We start from the raw sequence: 24,182 nt of genomic DNA, 5'->3' as shown, positions 1-24,182 counted from the left end.
CTCCTTGAAACACTTCTGGAGAAACAGAAGGTGCATGAAGTTCTTGGTACTGTAAATTCAGCTCAGACATTAAAAAGCCATTAGAAATGGATAATGAAATTAAGAAGGGGAAAGCTAATAGGAACCACTGAGTGGAGGGAGCCCTGCTGGCGCTCAGCAATGCGGCCAGTTGAGCACCGACAAAGAACAAATTGAGTGTTAGGAGGAGGGAAATAAAGCAAGTGCCATAGCTCTGCTTGGCAGGAAAAGTGTAATAGATTCTGTCTCAGAGATGTATCAGCATCTGTGGCTTTTAAATCATGGAGGAAGGCAGAGGGGAGCAAAGCTTTTAGCACTCAAAGCAAAATCTGTGATGAGACCTTTATGATGATGAAACACACTTGGGAAAGAGGGAATTAAGAAGAGGTAAAATGTCCCATAGGAAACTGGACACCTCAGTTCTTCCCTCCCATCCTTGAGATCCCAAAGGACAATAAGGAAGGTTTTTTCCTTCTTTTCTGTTGCCCAGTCTGACAGCTTGGAAACATGTAAATATTTCTTTGAAATTTTCATAATCACAGCAAGAACCTCAATATGTTTCAAAATTACAAATGAAAGCGCAATGTGCAAAGTGAATTATCAACCCCATTACAGAAAGAAGAGCTCCTTCACTTTCTGGCAGAATATGAAGGCTGAGACAAGACCTTGGGACATCCAACTCTATAATCTTGACCTGAACATTACAACAAATCAAGTTTCTACATTTTCCAACCCCTCCTTTGCTCTCCTTACAGAAGAAAAGATGGAGACCTTCTTATGGGAAGATGGGGACAATTCTGAGCCTGAGTATTTTCAACCAAACTGCAAACCTAAAATAAGCATTTCAGAGATGTCTAAAATGCAGCTGGTTAAGGAATCACCTATTCAAAATATTTTGTCTTCAGTGACAGAATCACATCACAGAATCACAGGGGTTGGAAGGGACCTCAAGAGATCATCGGGTCCAGCCGCCCTGCCAAAGCAGGACAGATCACACAAATAGGCATCCAGACTGGTCTTGAATATCTCCAGAGAAGAAGACTCCACTACCTCCCTGGGCAGCCTGTCCCAGGGCTCCATCACCCTCATCATGAAGAAGTTCTTCTGCATATTGGTGCGGAACATCCTGTGCTCCAAGTTGAAGCCACTGCCCCTTGTCCTGTCTTAGAACACTGAAAAGGGGTCGGCCATTTCCTCCTGTCCCCCACACGTCAGATATTTATAAACATTAATCAGCTCCCTTCTCAGTGTTCTTTTCTCAAGGCTGAACAGCCCCAGTTCATTCAGCCTATCCTTGTAGGGGAGATGCTCCAGGCCTTTAATCATCTTCATAGCCCTCTGCTGGACTCTCTCCAGGAGATCCTCCGTCTTTGTCATACCGGGGAGCCCAGAACTGGACACAATAAACTGGACACTTCACAGCAGTGCTTAAACTGAATTTAATCTCCATGTCAGGCAGCAGCTTAAGCATCTCCTCCTTCCCTTTGTCCACACAAATATCAAATCAATTAAAGTAGTTCTGCATCTTTTTCTGCACCATCATCTCCTTAAGAAAATCAACACTTGCACTCTCATTTGTACATAACTGGGCTGGTTTTTGCTAGAAGACAGCACTACTCCAGCTAAAAAGAGCGCACAGTTATATTATCCACTTTTAGTGGGGATAAAAACTCCTCATTCACCCCTTAAAATACCTTTTCAAGTGTTAGAAAGTGAGGTTTGGTCTTGTATGTCTACACATGTAGCACTGTACGCACTGTTATAGTGCAGCTGCCCCTGGGAGCTGCTTAACCCCAGTGCTAAATGCTCACATGGAGCTCTCTGTCAAAAGCTGAGCAGGGCCTTGAGAGTGAAATAATTAATACAGACCAAATGGCACACATTTCTGCCTCTACAAGGCCAGGAAAGGTGAAGCAGCATCATTTTCCAGTCTCACGCAAGGTAGCTTGCGAGTAGGGAAAGGTGTTAAGAGCCTACGATATTAATTAAGTTAATAGTTTGGGATTTAAGACAGGACATCAAACATGCCTGCTATATTACAATCTACTTGTGTGTGCCTGCTCCAAAATCCCAGAGCAAAATTATGTCACTGCAGATGCAAGGACACGGGTTATGCTTTGCAGTTTTCAATCAAGCAGAATTTACCATTCAGCTGGGTCCTTTCCAGACACAAGAAGAGGTTGACCTTGAAGAATTACTATGAAAGCTTCAGAAGACAGTCAGCATTCGGTCCTGCAGAAAATGTAATCACCAGGAATATCAGGAGATCATGTCTAAATGAGCATCAGGCTCTGTCCCACGATGGTCTTGCTTTCCTATTGGCAAAAGCAGTGATTTACTCTTGCTCCAGTATTCTCTGATCTTCTAGGTAGTTGCACTACCACTGGGCAATGTCTGCACAGTTTGTCCATGAAAGTTAACTTTTACCCAAGCTGGGTTGCAATTTTAACTTGGTCTGTCCCTAGTTATGACAAAGAAATTAAAATATGCAGACAAGCCATCCTTTCTCCAGTTTTTCAGTGTTGGGGATAATAATCCCATTTCCGGACCGTTTTATGGCTGTTCTGCACTATTGGGGTTGACATACCCATCTACTCCATCTTTCTCTTCCATTTCAATTTCCTTCCTTTTGCACAATGTGAAATCCTTCCTGAACCTTGTCCTGAAGACACCAGAGGGCCTCATAAGATAAATCTCCAGTGAAGGAGCAGAGGAGGTCCTCTGCATCCTGCTTCAGTGTTCAGTGATAAGCTCCCAATCAGCTACTGTAACCACTTCTGTGAAAGACTGGGGGTTTTTGCCTTATCCCTAATATCTCTAAATGTACACAGTGCTCTTCTGCAGACATCCACTGATCTTCATACTCTTTATCCTCCTTGTCCTTCCAAAGCACCTTCTGGTGGAGAACTTAGAAAACTCTTCCCCAAACAAAACTTTTCCCAAGAGAAGTACAGGTAGTATACAAGATCTGAATGGGTCAGATGAAAAAATTGGTGGGTTACAATACCTTCCTTAAGGGCCTACAGAGAAGCTACAGAAATGGAGAGCTAACACAGGAAAGATACTTCAAAGATTTCATTTTTTAGAGGGTTGTTGGGGTTTTTTATACTGTGAAGCATAAGGGTCTAATCTACTTATCTGTAAAGGTTTACCACTAGTTGTGTATATTCGTTGAGGCCATAGAAGTAGTTAGTGCCTTCTGGCATTCACATGAACTTTTGGTCGTGGTGATGTCTGCCCATAGCAAGCTTCATACATTGATGAGTCTCCTGTGGCCAATTCTGGACCACTCCAGCCAACCAAAACAACTCCTTAACAGTTATAGCTCAAAGCATAACAAATAAGCTATCCATATTGTCTTACATTAGAAAATGTATTTATAGTCTTGTGTTTTAAGGAGCCTCATGTATGTAAGTCAGAGAGAAAAATAAGGTGTCTACAAACACACTTGAGCACTTCCATCTATTTCTCAAGCCTCCCTGCTCCAGTTCAGATGTCTTTCTTTCTTGATGCCTGAAGCAGAAAGTTTTACAAGTTATTTGTGAGCAGGGAAATCACAAGTTTGATATCTATTTTAGCAAGGAATGGTGGTTGCAAAGGAAAAAGAGGCACAAACCACTAGTGAATAATCCCTATCTTCTCCTCCTGGGCACAGCAAAAGGTGAAGCAGTGCAAGAAGCTCTTCCCCTACAGCATGTAAGCACCATCTCCCACCATGAGACTGTGAAATAACTGGAAAAGATGGTAAGCTGATGTGTTTGCAGCCAGATCCGCTTCTGCTAGGAGCTTTGAGGCAAGGAGGAAACCAAAGTGTCCCAGGAGATCTGTTTTAATTTGCTTCCTCATGCTCCCTGTCCCCATATCACCACCTTCCAGACTGCAGCCAGCCTTGACACACCCAAGGTGGTTTGTCAACCATGTATGGGATTGTTTCACAACAAAAAGTCACCAAAAACCTCCACTGCTGTCTTCCTGCCAGCTGTGCTAAGCCTCATCTTGAGCTGATGAAAACTGCAGTTTTATAGAAAATTACCTAAAAATGCAAATTCATGGTGTCTACAGGTATCATAGAATCACAGACTGGTCTGGGTTGGAAGGGACCCCAAGGATCAGAGAGTTCCAACCCTCCTGCCACAGGCAGGGACACCAACCTCCAGGCCAGGATCTACACAAGGTTGCCCAGGGCCCCGTCCAACCTGGCCTTGAACACCTCCAGGGAAGGAGGTATCAGTAGGTATTTTACCTTTTCTAACTTTTAACCTGGGACTGGAATATCCTCACCAATAAATAAATAAATAAACCAAGCTTTTATCCCACCAGAACATCCAAATGCTGAATTAGATTCAGGCTTCCTCTGAAGCACTAAAGTTTGAAGACCAGTTATCATGTCTATTAAAAAAGGAAAGGAAAAGAAAAAAGCCCCACAAAAACCAACCAAAAAAAAAAGCTGCAGAACAGCTCCTGCAGTAGAGCACACCAACCTTCATCTCTTTATTTTTAAATGATTACATCTTCAAACCCGGTGACACTCCTCCCAGAAGACACAGCCAATATCCTGATCTATTTTTTGATCTTCTAAATCCGGGCACAGGCAGAGGAAGCTGAGCTCAAACCGATGGGGAAACATTTGCAAGCTGCAGCCCAGTATCCAGCACTGCGACGAGGAAACTCTGGTTGGGTCCAGAGCTTGTGCTAATCACTGCATTATTTCTTGGCACTTGGCTCCTAAATAGCCAAGTTCTCTATGTGACTTTTGCTGCAAAGCCTTTTCATCCCTGGCTACGTGTTTCTGCAAAGCTGCCGATGAGATAAAACTGATCTTGGCCACTGGGGGTCATTAAAAGGCCTGGTAGAGCCTCCTCCCAGGAATTGAGATATTTCACATGCTGGAATCTGACATCTCTGTTCCTTTAAGTACTTGTCAGTACCTCTGCATTATAAGCCATTAGGACTAGCAACCACTAAATCACCTTCATTTTCCACCTCTCTGTTGAGGTTTTCTCTCTTTTCCTGCTTAACTTTCAAGATCTGACACAGTCACTGCTTAACTGCAGATTAGCAACAACAAAAAAAAGCATCTCAGGCAAATCAATATGACTTTAAAAAGAGCACCAGAAGAAACAGAACAACATACAAAGTCTCCTAACCCTTCTGCTGGTCTACTGGCCACTCTCCTGTCCAAAGGCAGGGAGGAAAAACTTCCTGAAGAGTGGTGATAGTCTACTCCTCCCACCCCTCTTCCATGTTGAGAAGGCAAGACATGCATGAAGATGCTTGACACTAAATGAAGGTAATTCTGTGAGCTACAGTCACCAACTTGAAAACACAAGTCAACAAATGAGCCGGTAAACATCAGGTTTAGTGCAGAGCTTCATGAGAAATAATCATGATGACCTTGACTGAGGGACTCTCTGTGGAGGACAGCAGTGCAAGTATCTTTCAAAACATAGACAAAGGAGGAAATCTGTTTACTGTGCTAAAAATGTAGCTTACTTGCAAGAATACCAACAACAGACACCTTCTTTGGCAAGGTCTTCAAGGGATGACAACAGCATATTCATTGAATCATAGAACCATCAAATGTATTAGGTTGGAAGGGACCTTTAAAAGCCATCTAGTCTAACCCCCCTGCAGTAAGCAGGGACATCTCTACTAGATCAGGTTGCTCAGAGCCCCATCAAGCCTGACCTTGAATATCTCCAGGGATGGGGCTTCCATTACCTCTCTTGGCAACCTGGTCTGGTGATCTACCACCCTCATAGTGAAGATTTTTTTTCTTAATATCTAACCTAAATATCCCCTTTTCTAGTTCAAAACCATTACCCCCTGTCCTATTGCTACATGCCCTTGTCAACAGCTCTTCCCCAGCTTTCTTATAGGCACCTTTCAGGTTTGGGTTATTCCCAAACACAGTTTAATGCAGGACAATCCATCTCAGCCTAAAAGAAATGGTCTCCTTCTTAGATCACAGAATCATAGAATATAGTGAGTTGGAAGGAACACAGAAGACAGAGTGGACTTCCTAAAACAGACTGATGTGAGTGCCTGTTACAGGGCAGGAGAAGTTTGTGTGGGTGGTTGAGGACTGAACCACCCACCCTTCCCGTGGAGATGTGGCTCACAACTGGAGGCTGCTCCAGGCAATCTGTGATTAATGGTGGGGTTTGAGAACAAAGCTGTTCTGCAGTCTGCACCAACAGGGATGCATACATAAATATGCTCGTGCCAAACTAGGAAGAGTATTTATATGGTGCTGTAAAACAATGTCATTGACTTTGCTTTGGGAAACCTGGCCAAGAAAAGCAGCACTGGTCAGTAGAGACTGGGAGAAGGGGGAAGAAAATAATTGGAAGGGGAAAAAAATAATAATAAAAAATATATTAAAAAATAATAAAACACTGAGTCCCTGCTGTGCACAAATCAATGGATACAGAGGGAGTGGGATTTTTAGAAATAGTTGGGAAAGAGGGAGACAGCAAACCAAGCAGACTGCCCAACGTTTCTCCCTGAAAGCAGGCTGGCTTTTGTTTTGAGCCAAGAAGAGGAATTCACAGCATAGCACAGCAGCAAAAGCCCCCCCACTGCCAGCAGGGAATCCCTCCTGCCTGACTCACAGCCACGCTGATGCAAATGCCAAGGAGGAGAGAAGCTACAAGGAGTGCTTGTAAGGTTTTCTATTGCAGGGTGGCACTGCCACCGTCTAGCGTGATGCTGAAATGCTGGCCTGCTCCTGGTCCCCTCTCAGCTCAGCTTTGAAAAGGTCTCACACTTGTCTGGAAGAAGTAAAACACAGTAATATAAAAAAAATGGAGCAAAGAGCATAGGATGTTCAACCAGAAGCCAGAAACAAAAGAGTCAGAGAGCATTATAATGGATTAAAGCTAAAGGAGGGAAGGTTTAGATTAGATATTAGGGGGAAGTTCTTTCCAGAGAGAGTGGTGAGGTGCTGGAACAGGCTGCCCAGAGAGGGGGTGGATGCCCCATCCCTGGAGGTGTTCAAGGCCAGGTTGGATGGGGCCCTGGGCAACATTGTGTAGATCCAAGCCTGGAGGTTGGTGTCCCTGCCTGTGGCAGGGGGGTTGGAACTCTCTGATCCTTGGGGTCCCTTCAACCCAGACCATTCTATGATTCTATGATTATCGAGACAGGCAGCCTTCCTCCAACCATTTATAAAAACCAGCAGAAATGAAACAAAATGAAAAAAAAAAAAAAAACAAAACAAAATAAGTAAAATAAAATAAAATAAACCAAAGCAAAACTATATTCTTGTCAGGTCAAATCAAGGGAGGTATGAGGGAAAAAAGAATCATTGGCATAAGCCACATTAGCAACTCAATTATCATCCCTCTTCTAGTTGTGGGGGGAACTGCCAGGAATCCCCCAAATCCAAAGCAATCCCATTCTCTGATGCCCTGGAAACTCAAACTTGTATTTGCATCAGTGTCTGTCCTCTTACTAATCTTGTACATAAGCATGCTTTTTTTTTTTCCTCCCTGTCAGGATGTCAACAAGGCCTGGCTGCTTCTTCTGCAACACTGATGAGCAATAAGTGTGAAAACCCCATGAAGAAGAAAAAAAAAAATATCTGTGAAAAGACTAAAATTCTGTTAACAAATCCAAAATTGAAAAAAAAAATCAATAGATAACACTTTGGTTTAGCAGTAAAGCAATAAAAGGAGAGATATGAAACCACAGTATGGCTGAAACATCCAAATTACACTTCAAAAGAATACTGAAACACACAAATACATCTATTACATATGACATACACTCTAGGTAGGTATACATACACATTCTGCATAGTTTTAGCCATTTTATTGTTATTCCAGCCTGGCTTGGTATTATCTCTGTATTGTTCAAAGGCACAACCATCTGGCTACTGCCTGGCTGCAAAGCACTCCAGGAAAAGCAGCAGACAACTTGGCTTTTCCAACCTGCTTAACTCTTTCAGTATTTAAAATAAATCTCAAACACTGACTACAACATGATTGCAATAAGGTGGGGTTTTTTTGCTGCACTTTGTCATACACCCAATTTCTTCACAACCTGCACTTTACAGCAAGCCCTTGTTATAAATCTCTCCTTTATACCATCTTACAGAAGTTAAAATAATAATAAGCAGGAAGGTGTGGAGGGTATGTGTGAGGAAGCAAAGATAGGGGTCTAGTTTTCTTCAGCCCGTCACATCAGTTGCCTCCAGACAAGTAATGGTAGGTCTGAAATTTTCAGGCACTGAAGCTGACTTTCCTTTTCAACACCTATTTTTTGGTGGGGAACAGGATTTCTAATGGTCCTGCCTCAGCACAGCCTCATGCACAACAGACATGTTTCACAGAATCATAGAATCATCACTGTTGGAAAAGACCTTCAAGACTATCAAGTCCAACCATCAGCACTATACCACTGAACCACTAAATCAACTCCTTAAGTGCTTGATCTACCCTTTTTTTAAACACCCCCAGGGATGTCGACTCCACCACCACCTTGGGTAGCCTGTTCCAGTGCTTCCTCACTCTTTCAGTGAAAGAATTTTTTGCTAGTATCCAGTCTGAACATCCACTGGTGCAACTTAAGTCCAGTTCATAGAATCACAGAATCATAGAATGGCCTGGGTTGGAAGAGACCCCAAGGATCACAGAGTTCCAACCCCCCTGACACAGGCAGGGGCACCAACCTCCAGGCCTGGAGCTACACAAGCTTGCCCAAGGCCCCATCCGATCTGGCCTTGAACATCTCCAGGGACACGGCATCCACCACCTCTCTGGGCAGCCTGTTCCACGTCCTGACAGCTCTTTCAGTGATATGTTTTTTTCCTAACATCTGATCTGACCCTGCTCTGGCACAGCTTGAGGCCATTTCCCCTTGTCCTATCACCTGTCCCCTGGCTGAAGAGACCATCTCCCACCTCTCTACAACCTCCTTTCAGGTAACTATAGGCAGTGATAAGGTCTCCTCTCAGTCTCCTCTTCTCAAGGCTAAACAACCCCAGCTCCTTCAGTATTCTAATGTATTTAGAATGGTTCACATATGAAAAAAAAAAAAATGTATCCTCATGCTGTTGTGTTCCTCAGCAGCCACAGTGAGGTAAGAAACACAAACGTCCCATAACACGTTTCTACTTAGTTCATCTAAAGATATTGCATGAAACCAGCTTGGTGTCTGTATAAGAGGACACCCCAAAGCCAACCTCCTTCTCACCCAGCATATTTCAAAGACAAGAAACTTCTCAGAGAGTCCCACCTGCTTATAAAGCAGCTATGGGTGCTATTTCAACTATGTTCAATGAAGTTCCTGTGACACAGGGTTGGCCAGTCTCTAGGTGTGTTTTAAGTTCAAAGTGGACTGTGACTGTCACTTGGGAATGTGTGCTTCCAAGCAGAGGGGATGTGACACAGTCGTGTTGGCCACTGCCCTGTTGGCCATCTGGTGAGATGGCATCATGCCCAGCTGCTAGACATATGGGTCTTTGCCTGAGTCAAAAGCATCTACTTTTCTTCTGATAGACTGAGCCCAATCAAAACTAAAAATAGCACCTTAGCCCAAGCAATCTCCTTGGCGATTTGGAAGAACTGGGGATGTTCCACTGTCACCAGACAAGAGCCATTCTGTCTATCCCCTGTGGCTTTGTGGACTGGGACATGGCTGACAATGGCAAATTAGATCAGATAGGTTAGATATTAGGGGGAAATGTTTTTACAGAGAGAGTGGTGAGGTGCTGGAACAGGCTGCCCAGAGAGGGGGTGGCTGCCCCATCCCTGGAGGTGTTGAAGGCCAGGTTGGATGGGGCCCTGGGCAACCTTGTGTAGATCCAGGCCTGGAGGTTGGTGGCCATGTCTGTGTCAGGGGGACTGGAACTCTCTGATCCTTGGGGTCCCTTCCAACCCAGACCATTCTATGATTCTATGAAATAGTCTGAAATAACAATAGTTTGTGATCCTGATCTTCTCTTAAAGAAAAATAATAATTAGTTGGGGCAAGAAAGCATATGTGGTGCAGAAATGCATGGAAACCATAGAATAAAATGCATGTACTGCTTGGGATGTTGCAATTAAATTGTGTGAGACAGGCCCTGCCCTTCATAGCTTCAAGACTCATTACTAACATTATGATCTGTGGTTCTTCAGGACTGGTTTCTTCAGCACTGACATCCACAGCAGTACCCCAAAGGGCAAAATCTTCACTCTCCAGCTGCTTCATCTCCATCACAACCAAGGTAAGAAGCTGAGGGCAAGTCACAGCATCCATGATGCCAATGTCTCCCAAACTCCCATGGCTACAGAACAGAAGAAATTATGCTTTGTCCAAGTGCTTCTCCAGTCTAAGAAACCATACAGGGAGAACAGAGAAGAGCATCCATGGAAGACAGATGCCTACCAGCTCTTTTAAAAGAATAGATAGATAAAAACCACACTTCTCATTATTTTTTTTCAAGTACATTAAAATTTAAAAGCAATTTTACAGTTTGTTGGGTTTCTACTCTGCAGCTGTTCAAAAATCCCAGTACCAAAGCTCATGTCTGGTTCTGCTGGAGGATGAGCCCAGGACAGAAACAGCTCACCTCAAAGGATGACCAGCACTAGAGGAAAGCAAGCCAAGAAAATGCAGTGGCTAAAGAGGCCCCTGTTTTAAGGGAATAACCAAGATTTATCAGCAAAGGAGTTTGGCTAAGGAAAACCCCATGGCACAGGAACAGGGAGGAGAAAGCCTTTCCCAGGTAAATCATGCCAGCTTCAAACCTTAGGATATAATTACCAAGGGAAACAGAGCAGGCAAATGGTTTGGTTTGTGAGCAGGAATCCTTCCACAACCCAAATCTTTCATCCATCAAATGAGGATAAAACTCATTTTCTGCAGTGGATGAAACACTGCTGGGATAGGACAGGGTAGAGCCATCCCTCCAGCTGCCACAGGACCAAGAAACCATCAGCTTTTCCCTCTCCATTCCCACCATGCTTCAGCAGCACAAGGGGTGAGCAGGAGAAGAACTGTCAAGTGCCACAAATTTCGTGCTCTTTTTCTACCCAAGCTCATTGCATTTGTTCCTTAAGTGTAAAAATCAGCAGGACACTGATTTATTCCTCCTCCTCCACCCTGCCTTCTTCAGCTTGAGATCAGAAAGCAACAGAAAGTTGGTATTAGAATCATGGAATCACAGAATTCTTTGGGTTGGAAGGGATCTCAAAGATCATCTAGTTCCAACCTCAATGCCTTAGGCAGGGACACCCTCACTAGACCAGATTGCCCAAAGCCCCATCTAACCTGGCCTTGAACACTGCCAGGGATGGGGCTTCCAAAACCTCTCTAAGCAATTCATTGCAGTGCCTCACCACCCTCATAGTAAAGAATTCCTTCCTAACATCTAATAAACCCACCCTCCTTCAGGTTGAAGCCATTGTCCCTTGTCCTGTCACTACACTCCCTGGTGAACAGTCCCTCTCCCACTTTCCTGGGGGAGCCCTTTCAGTATTGGTAGGCTGTAATTAGGTTTCCTCAGAGCTGTCTATTCTCGAGGCTGAACAAGCCAAACTTTTGCAGCCTGTCTTCATAGGAGAGCTGCTCCAGCCCCCTCATCATCTTCATGGCTTCCTCTGGACTCACTCCAACAGCTCTATGCCTTTACTGTACTGAGCACCCCAGACACAGTACTCCAGATAGGGGTCTCATGCCTATATCATCACTTCCAGAACTCAAATACCGAAGCAACCCGCTTCTTCCACCCTACTACAACCATCTGTAGGACTGTCTTTAACCTTCAGCCACATCAACAGCCACTAAAGACGTTCATGAATCCCCACCATTAATATCCAAGCCTGACAGAGAAATACAGGGAAGATCTGCACCACGTACATCCTAGCATCCAATTTAAAATCTCTCCTTGCTTCTAAAAGCTTTCCATCCACACTAATTCACCCTAATCCACAATCTACCTGCTTACATCTGTCGAGTCCTTCCCCACTGTTGATCTTTAATCCCTGCCCACTTGTAGCTGCCAGTGTCTGTCTCCAAGCAAACATCAACCTGGAGGGAGTTAGCAGAGATATTTCTGGACTGAGAGCATGGATAAAATCTTTTTTTTTTCCTCTTTTTCTTTCCACTCAACTCAAATTCTGAGTTACACATATTTGGGTCAGCCAAGTCTACCCCTCCATAATGTACAGAAGTGAGTTTGTATACATTCTGCAAAGAAATGCACCCTTATAGGTAGGTTGCAGAACAGAAATCCACAATGACAGTTATTTTGGAATCTCTATAAATGTCCATTCCCATTTTGCTTGCAGAAGCCAGCAAAATGGGAAAGTTTTCAAAGACTACTTGTGTCTTCAAAGAGAAAAAGGGAAGCACACACATACGCATTCTGTTCTCCTAATTGATCAAGAATGATATCTTCTACATCCTTAAGAATTCAGTTAATTAGATAATATGAGGAAGCAGGAAAGAAAAAGAAAACAGGGAAGTTAAGAGATTTGCACAAGGTCACACTACATAGAAGTGGCAGAGGTGACCAGGACTTGGAGGTAACCAAGACTTGGAAGTTCACAACATTCCAGTCCAGAAACTTAAAATTTAAAAGGATTTTCCTTTCATGTAAAAAGGAAAACAAAAAAAAAAAACAAGAAAAAACCCCAACCCAAACCAGTGTTCTTCATTCAGTACTGAAAGGCAGTGGTCTGCAGCTCCAAGACTCAGTGTTTGGGATGTGTTTTAAGGAAAGAAATTGCAATATATATGTCAAAGAGGATTTACAATAGATTGGCCTCAACTTAAAACAAATTCCTGTTTATCCTTTAAAAATGCACACCTTAACTCTGTCTAAAAAAGCAGGAGTTGTTTTTAGCTGACTCAGCTAGATATCCTCAAGAGATGCTGTGGACTTCTCCAGGGCTGTACAAGGAAAAGAGGGAAAAAATCCCCCTTTGGAGCCTGAGAGATCTACAGGTAGAAGCCAGAGTGATGGAGAAGTGCCCAGACTTATATAAGGTATCCAAAAGTTCAGTGAGTTGATGTGATACAAGCTGTATTCATGCAGTTTTCACTAGTTGGGGTTTTTTGGGGGGTTTGTTTTTTTTTCCTATAAACCTGGAAGTAAATACACTCCCACCTCTAAAACAGAGGTCATTCCCACCCCGGGTGCCCTGCAGCACCCACTTTCTATATCAACAATGGCACAGGTGGCAGGGGTTGTTTTCCTTTCCTAAACTTTTATCCCAGATTTCAGATTCTTTGGGTTTGTTCACTCTTAACAGCCAAAACCATGAGCAGAAAATCTGTAACATTAGCAACAACCAACCAAATAATCCCTGAAGCAATACAGTTAATACACAGTTTGCTTTGCAGCCACAGATGAGGGTCTTGCAGCACAACCCATGCTAACAACCTGAGCCATGCCATTGTATGGTTTGTACCTGGGAATGCTTGGGACAAACTAAAATTGGCCAAATACTATCCTAGTTCTCCTTCCAATGTTCAGTAATATCAATGCCCAAATTTACTGGGGTTACTACAGTAAGAGCAGAGGAGACAGACTGATAGAATCATAGAATCATAGAATAGTCTGGGTTGGATGGGACCCCAAGGATAAGAGAGCTCCAACCCCCTGCCACAGGCAGGGACACCAACCTCCAGGCCTGGATCTACACAAGGTTGCCCAAGGCCCCATCCAACCTGGCCTTGAACACCTCCAGGGATGCAGCATCCACCACCTCTCTGGGCAGCCTGTTCCAGCCCCTCACCACTCTCTCTGTAAAGAACTTCCCCCTAATATCTCACCTAAACCTTCCCTCCTTCAGCTTCACTCCATCCCCCTTGTCCTGCCATTATCTACCCTTTTAAAAAGTTGATTCCCCTCCTGTTTCTCTGCTCCCTTCAGGGGTGGGAAGGCTGCAATGAGGTCCCCCCACAGCCTTCTCTTCTCCAGGCTGAACCAGCCCAGCTCCCTCAGCCTCTCTTTGTAGGGCAGGTGCTCCAGCCCTCTAATCATCTTTGTCGCCTCCTCTGAACCCTCTCAAACACTTCCACATCTTTCTTGTATTGGGGCCCCAGCTCTGGACACAGGACTCCAGATGAGGCCCCACGAGGGCAGAGTAGAGAGGGACAATCTCCTCCCTGTCCCTGCTGACCACCCCTCTTCTGATGGAGCGCAGGATACCATTGGCCTTCTGAGCTGCACATGTTCACTCTCTGCACATCACCATCCTTGTGTCAATCCAATCTAGGATGGACTAAGTCAAATTTAATTTGAACATCCCTTGGTTTCCTGATGTGCACATACAAAAAACAGAAAAAACAAACCCAAAACAAATGGCCAAGCAACAAAAAATTGTAAGAGACCTTTTAGCAAGCCATAAATACCAGCACAGTCTGAAGAAGGGGACAGAGAATAGAGATATGGTTTCAGATTAGAGATATGATTAGAGATATGGTTTAGCATAGGACAGGAACAGTTGGACTCGATGATCTTAAAGGCCTTTTTCAATCTAGTGATGCTGTGAATGCAACATAATGCAACGTGAGTGGATAAACCTCTGCCAGCAATCACAGCCTGCTCCTGGATAGTACCTTCTCCAGAAAAAATTGTGAGTTTCTCCCCTTTATAGTGCAGCAAAGGAATAACAGGACCTCACAAAAAACACTGGCTGGAGCAATTCATCCTGTCTGGACCCCGATCCTCCTTTCTCCCTGGATTTCATGGTGATTGGGAAACTAAAGAACACGCCAGCATGTTCATCTGGTTCTGCCTCTTGTATCAAGGTACCTCTATCGATACAATGAGCAGACCATGGGGAGAGGATCTTATTAAACTATTTCTAATTTGACTGTAATCAAGTGGAAAATGGAGCAGGGTTTTTGGAGAGGATATGTTTAAATTCATTTCCAGCAGAACGCTGCCTAAGGAGAGGCTGGCATCTTTGCTTTCTGAGTTTCTCTTAAACATTGGGACCACCAGTATGATTTTTACATGTGTACAGTAAAATGGCTTTGGATGACAAATCTGGAGGGCAAATCACATGAGGAGTGGCTGAGGGAGCTGGGGATGTTTAGCCTGGAGAAGAGGAGGCTCAGGGGAGGCCTTATCACCGCCTACAATTACCTCAAAAGAGGTTGTAGAGAGCCAGGTAATATGTCAAGGGGAAATGGCCTCAAGCTGCACCAGGGCAGGGCTAGGTCAGATGTTAGGAAAGAAAAATCACTGAAAGAGTTGTCAGGGCCTGGAACAGGCTGCCCAGGGAAGAGGTTGATTCACCCTCCCTGGGTGTGTTTAACAGATGAGGTGCTAAGGGATATGGTTTAGCACAGGATGGGAATGGTTGGACTCGATGATCTTAAAGGTCTTTTCCAACATTGTGTTATTCTGTGATATGACCAAGACTAGCAAATAAAATATGTAGAGAAAACAAAGTTTATCTTTACCCAAGAAGCTTTTTTGTTGGGGTACTTTGGGGTGATTTTGTTGGGGGTTTTTTTGAGTCTTATGAAGTTGTCAGCTTACCCTCACATACTTAATTAAAACACTTACTTATTCCAATGGTGCATTCTGGTTTTGCTAGTTATATAAATAAATAAACAACCACTTAACTCCCCTAAAATACTGAGATAACAGTGAAATGTTCATTATACCCTTAAACGTGCCAGAAGGGATAGGGCAGGGGTTTTCAAAACAAACAGTTTCAAAGTTAATTTGTGTATGAAAGCTAATTCTCATGGCAATTCCTTTTGCTATAAAATGTGTTATTTATTACTCTTTAATATGTTTTCTTATGTTTAGGCTTATTAATTCATTAAATCAATGCTAAGATCTCTAAGAACTGGATGTAAAGCTGAGAATATGTTAGTGTTATTTGGGGGGGGGAATTCAGCAAGGTTTTTGACACTGTGTCTCAGAGTATCATTCTGGACAAAAATCTCCAGCATAGAACTAGACAAAGCCATACCTCCCCCATGAGGATAGGCTGAAAGAACTGTTCAGCCTGGAGAAAAGAAGGCTGAGAGGGAATCTCATTAATGTTTATAAATATCTCAAGTGTGGGACATAGGGGGAAATAGCCAGCCTCTTCTCAGTGGTCTGTGGGGACAGGACAAGGGGCAATGGCTGCAAGTTGGAGCACAGGAAGTTCCACACCAATATGCAGAAGAACTTTTTCACAGTGAGGGTGACAGAGCCCTGGGACAGGCTGCCCAGGAGGGTGTGGAGTCTCCTTCTCTGGAGATATTCAAGAACCGTCTGGATGCCTCCCTGTGCAATATGAGCTAGGGAGCCTGCTTTGGCAGAGGGGTTTGGACCCAATGATCTCTGGAGGTCCCTTCCAACCCCTACAGTTCTGTGATTCTATTTTCTAGGATTATTTGCATCTAGGCTTTGACCAGCACTTTATTTCAGGCTAATTAATTACTGAATACAATACCCAAGCCTCCTACTTCTGTGTAGAAGAAAATAAATTAGCAAACAAAACAAAAAAACCCAAACCAAATCAAACCCAAAACAAACCCCAAACCCCCCAAAAACCAAAGGACCCAAGACTTAGAAGCAAAAGTCAAACATTAGGACTCAGAAACCTTTTAGACACATTTGATAAGTCGTGTTATTGTTTAATGCTGTATAAAATAAAGACCACTTTATTTAAAGTCCAGGTGGTAACCATGGGTTAGTATTTGTGAGCCCACCTACACAAGGAAGATAAAAGATTCTACAGAAGGTGGCATTTGAAGTCCTTCCTTCCACTCTACACTTGATGGGACTCAATCCCAAAAGCATGTTTTGATTATATTACTGAATGTGACCAAGTCAAGGTCAAATCCTTCAGTTTAAAGGCTTTAGATTGTTAAAACAACCCATCCCTAATATTGCATAGTAGCTTTGAATCTCCCTTTCACTGCTTTTGTTTTTTTCTAACACTTTACACTAAAGACATTTAAGAGCATGGTTGGGTCCCTCATCACTCCAGTGAGGATTATTTCATAGAATCATCGAATCATCATGGTTGGAAAAGACCTTCAAGATCATGAAGTCCACAACCAGATGCAGGTCACCTTCCAGAACCTTTGGCCAATGCTGTACACTGCAATGACAGGGGAATTCAGTGTCCCTTTAATAGCACTGCAAGTTTTGGAAGTAATTTGAGAAGTTAATGCAAAAAAACCCAAAGCAGTATTCAGGTCCAAATATAGCAAAAGGATTAACCTGCTTAATGTTAATTAACCTCAGGAGCACTCCTTGTGTACTTAAGAGTTTGCTATGTGCTTTAGCACTTTGCAGTAGCAAGATGCAAAGCTGGCAGTGGATTCCTTCCCATGGTTTACCATCAGACCCAGAGCTGCAATCAGACCATATGGTGCTTGTTCATTCATGTATTTTTGTCTACAGAACACCTACCCCAGCTTTAGCCACTGGACCTGGCTCTCCAGCAGAGCTTTTGCCACCCCTATCCCACCAAAGGGTGCATGACCAGTGTATGCAACTCCCCCCAACACAGCTTTTTGCCTTTGCCAGCCTGAAAGCAACAATGAACCCCAAGGCAAGGTGTTTTAAAGACAAACCACTTTCCAAAACTCCTAAGAGCAAAATAAGATTGGAGAGGTATGAAGAGGATAGAAGGATGGGTCAACCACTGAGACAAGATAGTGCTGCCTGCAATTTGAGGGGACTTTCCACTCAAGAGCTGGCTGGTGTACCAGAGTAGCAGGTAGGTGGTAGTGAGGAGAGTCAAATAAAATTATAGACTTGATTCCTGGAAAAATGTTAGAACAAATCATTTAACAATTGCTAACTATTGAAATGATAATTAGGTGATATATACCCAGCAAACACTGCCAAGAACAACTTGCATGGACCAATCTAATTTTGTTCTGTGTCAAGACAACCAACTTAGCAGGCAAGGAGAAAGATACACGTGAGATATATCTTGAGTGTAACTCTGGCCAGTAGCCCACACGATATCTTCAGGAGCAACTGAAGGAAAAATGGCCTAGATGAAGTCAGAGTAAGATTAAGCACTGGCCCAACAGTCCCTTGAGCAGACCTAGAAACATTGCACCTCTGGAATATGAAATTACCTTCACCCTTTCTAATCTGGCATTTAATGTCTGGGGCACAGTAAGGTTAATAAAAGCAGTGTTAAAAATTCCCTGACTTGTGGCATTTTAATTCAAGCTATTTGAATTCCCTGACCTCAGAGCCTCCCTGTGTATGGCAGGTTTTGTTCATTTTCCCCACATAAAGATGGGTTTGGGAGGACAGGTTGAACATAGGAGCAAGTGCATGTTGCACATGTCAAAATCATGACAATCCAGGATTTAACTCCATTTATATTAGAAATGTCACTTTTTTTTAAATTATTTTTTAAGCATTTTTAATCTTTTTAATTTCTCAGGTTAGAAAATAAAAACAAAAAGGGAAAACAAAATCAGTTTGAATCAGAGTTGTTTAACACCCAGGAGTCCCAGGCAAACTAACTTCCCTAAAAAACTGTCTCCAGGTTTCCTCCCAAAACTGCTGCAAACAGACCCTATGGATCTCTCTAATTAAGCTGGTCAGAAAGGGGCAACTGCCACGCGACCTGATGATGGGCTGTAAGTCCATCCATCATTGTGTCAGTTCAGGGCAATGGGAAGCAACTTCAAGTAATTAATCTTTCCCAGCCTGGGGCTTACATTCAGGTCAAGCACGGAGGAAATGCAGCCAAGATGGACAAGCAGGTATTAGAACAGAGGGCAACTTCATGCTAGCATCACCCTTTACTAAAAAACACCCACAAGAAACAAAACCCAAGCCCCCTTTTATTCGTTCTCATTCATGAAATTACAGATATAGAAAATCAAGTCCTCCCATAGCTCCTTTTTTCCCCACCCTGCTCTATGAGCACTTGTTGTGACAAGCCTCCAGTTCCTCAGGGAACCTGCCAAAACATACTTGTTCTTTGTATGTGACTTCCACTCCAATTTATTACTGAGACACTGTGAAGAAGTGCCATCCCCATCACCTTTATTGTTGCAGGTTCTCATGGTTTTCTGTTGGATGCCTGCAGAATACTGCTGGACAACACGCTCCTGTCAGACAGTGACTATCTGCATGGATGCTGGTACCTGTTCTTATTTATTTATTAGAAAAAAAAGAGTTTTAAAGCATGTGTGGAACATGTCCATCAAGGTCTGCCTCCTCTGCAAGCAGATATACATATGCCAGCAGGAAGGCCATGCTCTTTTGTTCCAGCCATACGATGATGTAATACAGTGAGCAGTTTTCTTACCAAGCCAGTCATCCATCTTTCAGAAGCAGGAGGCAGACGATTAGTGTTGCATTACCCTCTCCTGACACTTAATTAATGACAATATTTGGGGATACTACAACGAAAACACCTCTCCTATGAAGACAGACTGACAGAGTTTGGCTTGTTCAGCTTGGAGAAGAAAAGGCTTCTGTAGGACCTTATAGCAGCCTTCCAATGCCTGAAAGATGCCTATAAGAAAACTGGGGAAGAACTGTTCATGAGGGAATGTAGCAGTAGGATGAGGGGGTAATGGTATAAGACTAGAAAAGGGGAGATTTAGGTTGGATATTAGGCAAAAATTCTTCAATATGAGGGTCACTGGAACAGGCTGCCAAGTGAAGGCCCCATCCCTGGAGATATTCAAGATCGGGCTTGATGGGGCTCTGAGCAACCTGATCTAGTAGAGATGTCCTGCATACTGCAGGGGGTTGGACTAGATGACCTTTAAAGGTCCCTTCCAGCCTAATACAGCTGTGATTCTAAGAAAAGACATCCAGCACAAGTTACTCAGTCTCCCATGGCGAAGGGGCATGAGATCTGCAGGTTCAGATGTTAGCACCTGACTGAGACACACAGAAAGGAGATAGGTTTCTCCATGTTGCCCTTGGCCAACAAAATCAGGTTCCTTTCCTTTCACCAGGGAGGGCTAGCAAAGAGACTGACACTGCACTTAACAGGTCCCCAAACAATTTTTAGCTTGATGGACACACTAGAGATATGTCCATTGCAATGCCACCCAAGATGATGTGCATTTGCATGGAAGAAGAGCCAGCTCTGAGACATAAATCAACATGTTAAGAGGCTCTGGTCAGGCAGCTGACATAATTTGGCTGTCTTGAGAAAGCTGATGTTTCTACATCAGCTTCAGCAACACATAAGCTTCAGCATAACTGCCAAATGATGGGCAAGCTGAACACAATGAGGCATGTCTTCTAGTATTTAGAGACTGCAAGTGTCTTGAATTGTTCTGTGCATTTGCATTAAAAACCGTGGTCCTTTCAAACAGCACAATGTGTATTCATGTTTTTTTTTAACCTACACTACGATGAAATTCATCATTTGTCTGGTCTGCATTTAAATTCTCTTTTCTTATGGTTCTTTCATTGTGCCCAAATATCCCATTCTCCCTTGCTTTTATGTCTTTAATTTTGTCTTATAGAATAGCCTAAAAAAATCACTATTTACAGCTGAACAGACAACTCGCACTTACTTCAATACCTTCCCCCTGTTCAAAGAAGAAAAAATTCATAATTACACCCAAACTCATAAAAAACCCCAGAAACCCAAGAAGAACCTCTCTGCTTATTTTATATTTCCATCTGGGGAGGAGGGGGGACACACACATCTATTTGTTTTGTAAATATATGTTCCCCCACAGATGGAAATATAAACTAAAATGTTTCCAAAGGAATACTCGCAACTCTCAAGACCTGTAAACCAAATCAGGCTGCCTTAATGAACAGCCCAGCCAAAATCAAAGGTGACGGAAGAGAAGGGAGAGGTTCTTCCCTGGTGCAAAGTGGTAACAACCCTTTGCCAGGTTCCAAGGTTCCCTTTCCTGATGCATCTGCAGAGGTCTGAACTTCCAGCCATCCCTACACTGTAGCCAATGCAATGCAAGCCAGACCCAGAACCAAAATAAATTCAAGAAGCTAATAAAGCTTTCTGAAAGCCAAAGTAGATCAATAAATATCCAGCCCTACAGCAGTTGTCCATCTGGATCAGGGGCTGATGCACATCTGGGCAGCTGGAGATGTGTCATCTGCTCTTGCTGACATGGGCGGGCAGGATGAGGCCTACCTTCCACCGCTGTGCACAAGCCAGGCCCATGTCAACAGGCATAACTGTCGTGCTACCTACTGTTCTTCTGGCAAAGGTTGACTTCTACAACTTAGTGTGCCACGAATGAGCAAGTCTAGGGCATATACCACACGCCTTCTTGAAGTCCTCCAAATATCTGCAAAACCCTCATCAGTTCTGCTCTTCCACTTTGCAGTCTCAGGTCCTGAGCATGGTGAAATATGTTGCCTCATCATACAAATCAAACCCAACAGAACTTTGGTTTTCACCATTGCAAATCAATATAAGAAGATACCTCTGGAGAGAAGGTGATATTTATACATCAGCCACACTGAAAATAAGCAAGTAAAACTTCAGTCCTCAGGGAGTCAAGTAGAATAAATTACAGCAAGGGATCAATACTTTACCGAGAGGTTGATAGCCTTGTCTAGAAGGACCTCCAAATGGATTCCTGCTCCCAAATCCACTCCCATCAATGGATCCATAAGACATTTTCTAGATAGCAATGGATACGGGATTATACTTAAAACCTGAGAAAACAGAGAAGAAGACAGATACAACACGGTTAAAAAGTCAGTTAAATCCCGGTATTCAAAGAAAAAATAAAACAAAATAAAATAAAATAAAATAAAATAAAATAAAATAAAATAAAATAAAATAAAATAAAATAAAATAAATTATTAAATTAAATTATAAAAAAATACAGGACTATCTCCAAACTTCAGGATGCCTATCTGCAAAATAAAAATGGGAAAGAAAAGAAAAAAAAGAAAAAGCACTAAAAAATCCAAGTCTCCTGGACCACAGCTGATCTCAGGGGCAAAGAAGTCATTTGACCTCTCTGTGCCTTATTTTCTCCAGTAATAAAGGACAACCATTTATCCATTTCAGCCACAGCAAGACTTTTAATTCCTCACTGCTCACAAAGCGCTTTGAGATCCTGAGCTGGTAGTCAAAGTCTAGGCACTCGATCAAAAAAGGTAATGCTGTCTTCTGGAACATTAGCACTACACAGCTGGTGAGGAGTCTATCCATCATATTGCAGTCTTGATGAGCTTTCAAAAGAGACACTTTACTGCTATATTATAAGCTCCTGGGCCTCTAGTATAAATATTTTTTTCTCCTTGCTGGTTTAAAAACAATATAAGAAGAGGAAAAAAAAAGAAAGCTGCGAGGCCTTAGGTAGCAGCAGCAGAATAAAATCAATACAGTGCTGTCAGAGAAAGACTACTCCTTCCCCCTTCCCATCCATAGGCATTGTCTCACCATGGGCCCTAGATACCTTCCAGCATTACAGCGGGGTCCCAAGACTTTGATATTAAAAGCAGTTCAACCCCAAGGCATGTGGATGATGACAGCAAAGGAAGAGAAGAAAGTTGTTGCTTAAGTTATGGCATGAGAAAGGACCTTATGTTCCTACCTTCGACCTTATCACCACCTACAATTACCTGAAAGGAGGTTGTAGAGAGGTAGGAGATGGTCTCTTCAGCCAAGTAACAGGAGATAGGACAGAGCAGGTTCAGATTAGATGTTAGGAAAAAAAGTTTCACTGAAGGAGTTGTGGGGATGTGGAACAGGCTGCCCAGGGAGGGGTTTGAGACACCATCCCTGGATGTGTTTAAAAGATGGGTAGATGAGGTACTTAGGGATATGGTTTAGCTTAGGATGAGAATGGTTGGACTCAACGATCTTAAAGGTCTTTTCCAACCTCATAATTCTGTGATTCTGTCATTCTGTGAAGTCTTGCCTCTCCTGGGTTAGCCTACAACTACTACACTAAAGCATTCTCCACTGCAAAATGCAACCCAAGATATGGCAAAATCATTACCTGTGAAAACCAAGGCATGTTAAAGATAGTTACAGGATAATTTCTAGGCAGGGCTAAGGAGTTATCTTATTTTCTTTACCTCCCAGTGTGGCTACAGATTAAGACAGCTGTAAGCAGGGAAGTGGGAGAACCAAAAAGCTTGGAAACAGAAGTTGAACCTGAGCCATCCTTTCTTTTTAGAGATAAGCAAGTGGAAGCATTTGCTGTCACAACCTCCCCAAGGCCACATACAACAAGCATGGACTGAAAGTCTACACCATGTTGTAAAATGACTTGATTACAACTGGGCAAGGGTTTCTTTGGCAAACAATGAATGCATCTATTTTTTCCCAGTGGTGTGAAAGGGGGAGAGAAGGAAGGCTTTTAGAGCACTCCAAATGTTCCATGTTGATTTATCATTTGCAGAGCATGCTTTCATTTTTAAAACTTTTTTCCTCCCTCTCAGGGAAAAAAAATAAACAAACAAACAAAAAGAAACCCTGAAAATGAAATATTTTGGTTGAGTTTAATCAACCTTTTTAGAAACAACCACCTCCCACCCCATCCTACTAAGCCATTGAAAAAATCCCTTATTCACATAGCTCCGGAACCACACTCCTACCCCCCAGTAATATATTTACAGGAAAATTTAACAGCAGATCTAAATACCTTTAATTTGATTGGCAATAAAAGCATTTCCCTCCCCATCCCCACGGCACTTCCCAAGCCTTTTGTCTACTACTCCTCAGGGAGACTTGTCCAATTTACTGTGAAGGCAGTTTGTACAGATTGAAACAAGCATTGCCTAATGTACTAGATGCAGGGGGGGGAAAGGAGGAGGAAAAAAACCCCAGGAAAAATACTTTATTGTAGCTTTTTCCTCATCACCTAAAATACAAATGCAGGAACAACCATACCCAGGTCAGACTAAAAGGATGTTCATCCTGCCAGAGGCAGTGATTTGTATTTTAAGGACATACAAGTGTTCCTTGTTTTGGATCTCCTGCAGAAGTCAACCATGCAGTGAATACAACAGTAGGATGGAGGATCTCAAGGAAAGGGTTGTTCAATGTTTCTTGGATTGGGGAAAAATACTGTCAGGGAAAGAAACCCAAGCATGTATATTATTTAAAGAGTTCCCCTACACACATCGGTCTCCATTTAGATGGACGTTGGATGGGGCCCTGGGCAACTTTGTGTAGATCCAGACATGGAGGTTGGTGGCCCTGCGTGTGGCATGGGGGTTGGAACTGGGTGATCCTTGGGGTCCTTTCCAACCCAGACCATCCTATGAT

The 24,182-nt window shown here is 43.1% G+C and overlaps 1 protein-coding gene across 2 annotated transcripts in view; it reads right to left on the bottom strand.

Annotated features, from left to right (window-relative positions):
- TSNARE1 (t-SNARE domain containing 1) overlaps positions 1–24,182 on the bottom strand; it is a 533,676-nt gene that overhangs the window by 385,674 nt on the left and 123,820 nt on the right. For both annotated transcript variants that reach the window (XM_084259975.1, XM_084259974.1), the window contains exon 3: positions 21,488–21,610. In XM_084259975.1, the coding sequence (XP_084116101.1) occupies positions 21,488–21,572 (85 nt within the window). In that variant the 5' untranslated portion in view covers positions 21,573–21,610. The remainder of the gene's footprint in view (positions 1–21,487; positions 21,611–24,182) is intronic.

The sequence above is a fragment of the Gallinula chloropus genome (genome assembly GCF_964237585.1).
Source record: "Gallinula chloropus genome assembly, chromosome: 2".
NCBI lineage: Eukaryota > Metazoa > Chordata > Aves > Gruiformes > Rallidae > Gallinula > Gallinula chloropus.
This window is presented reverse-complemented; position numbering and strand designations above follow the sequence as displayed.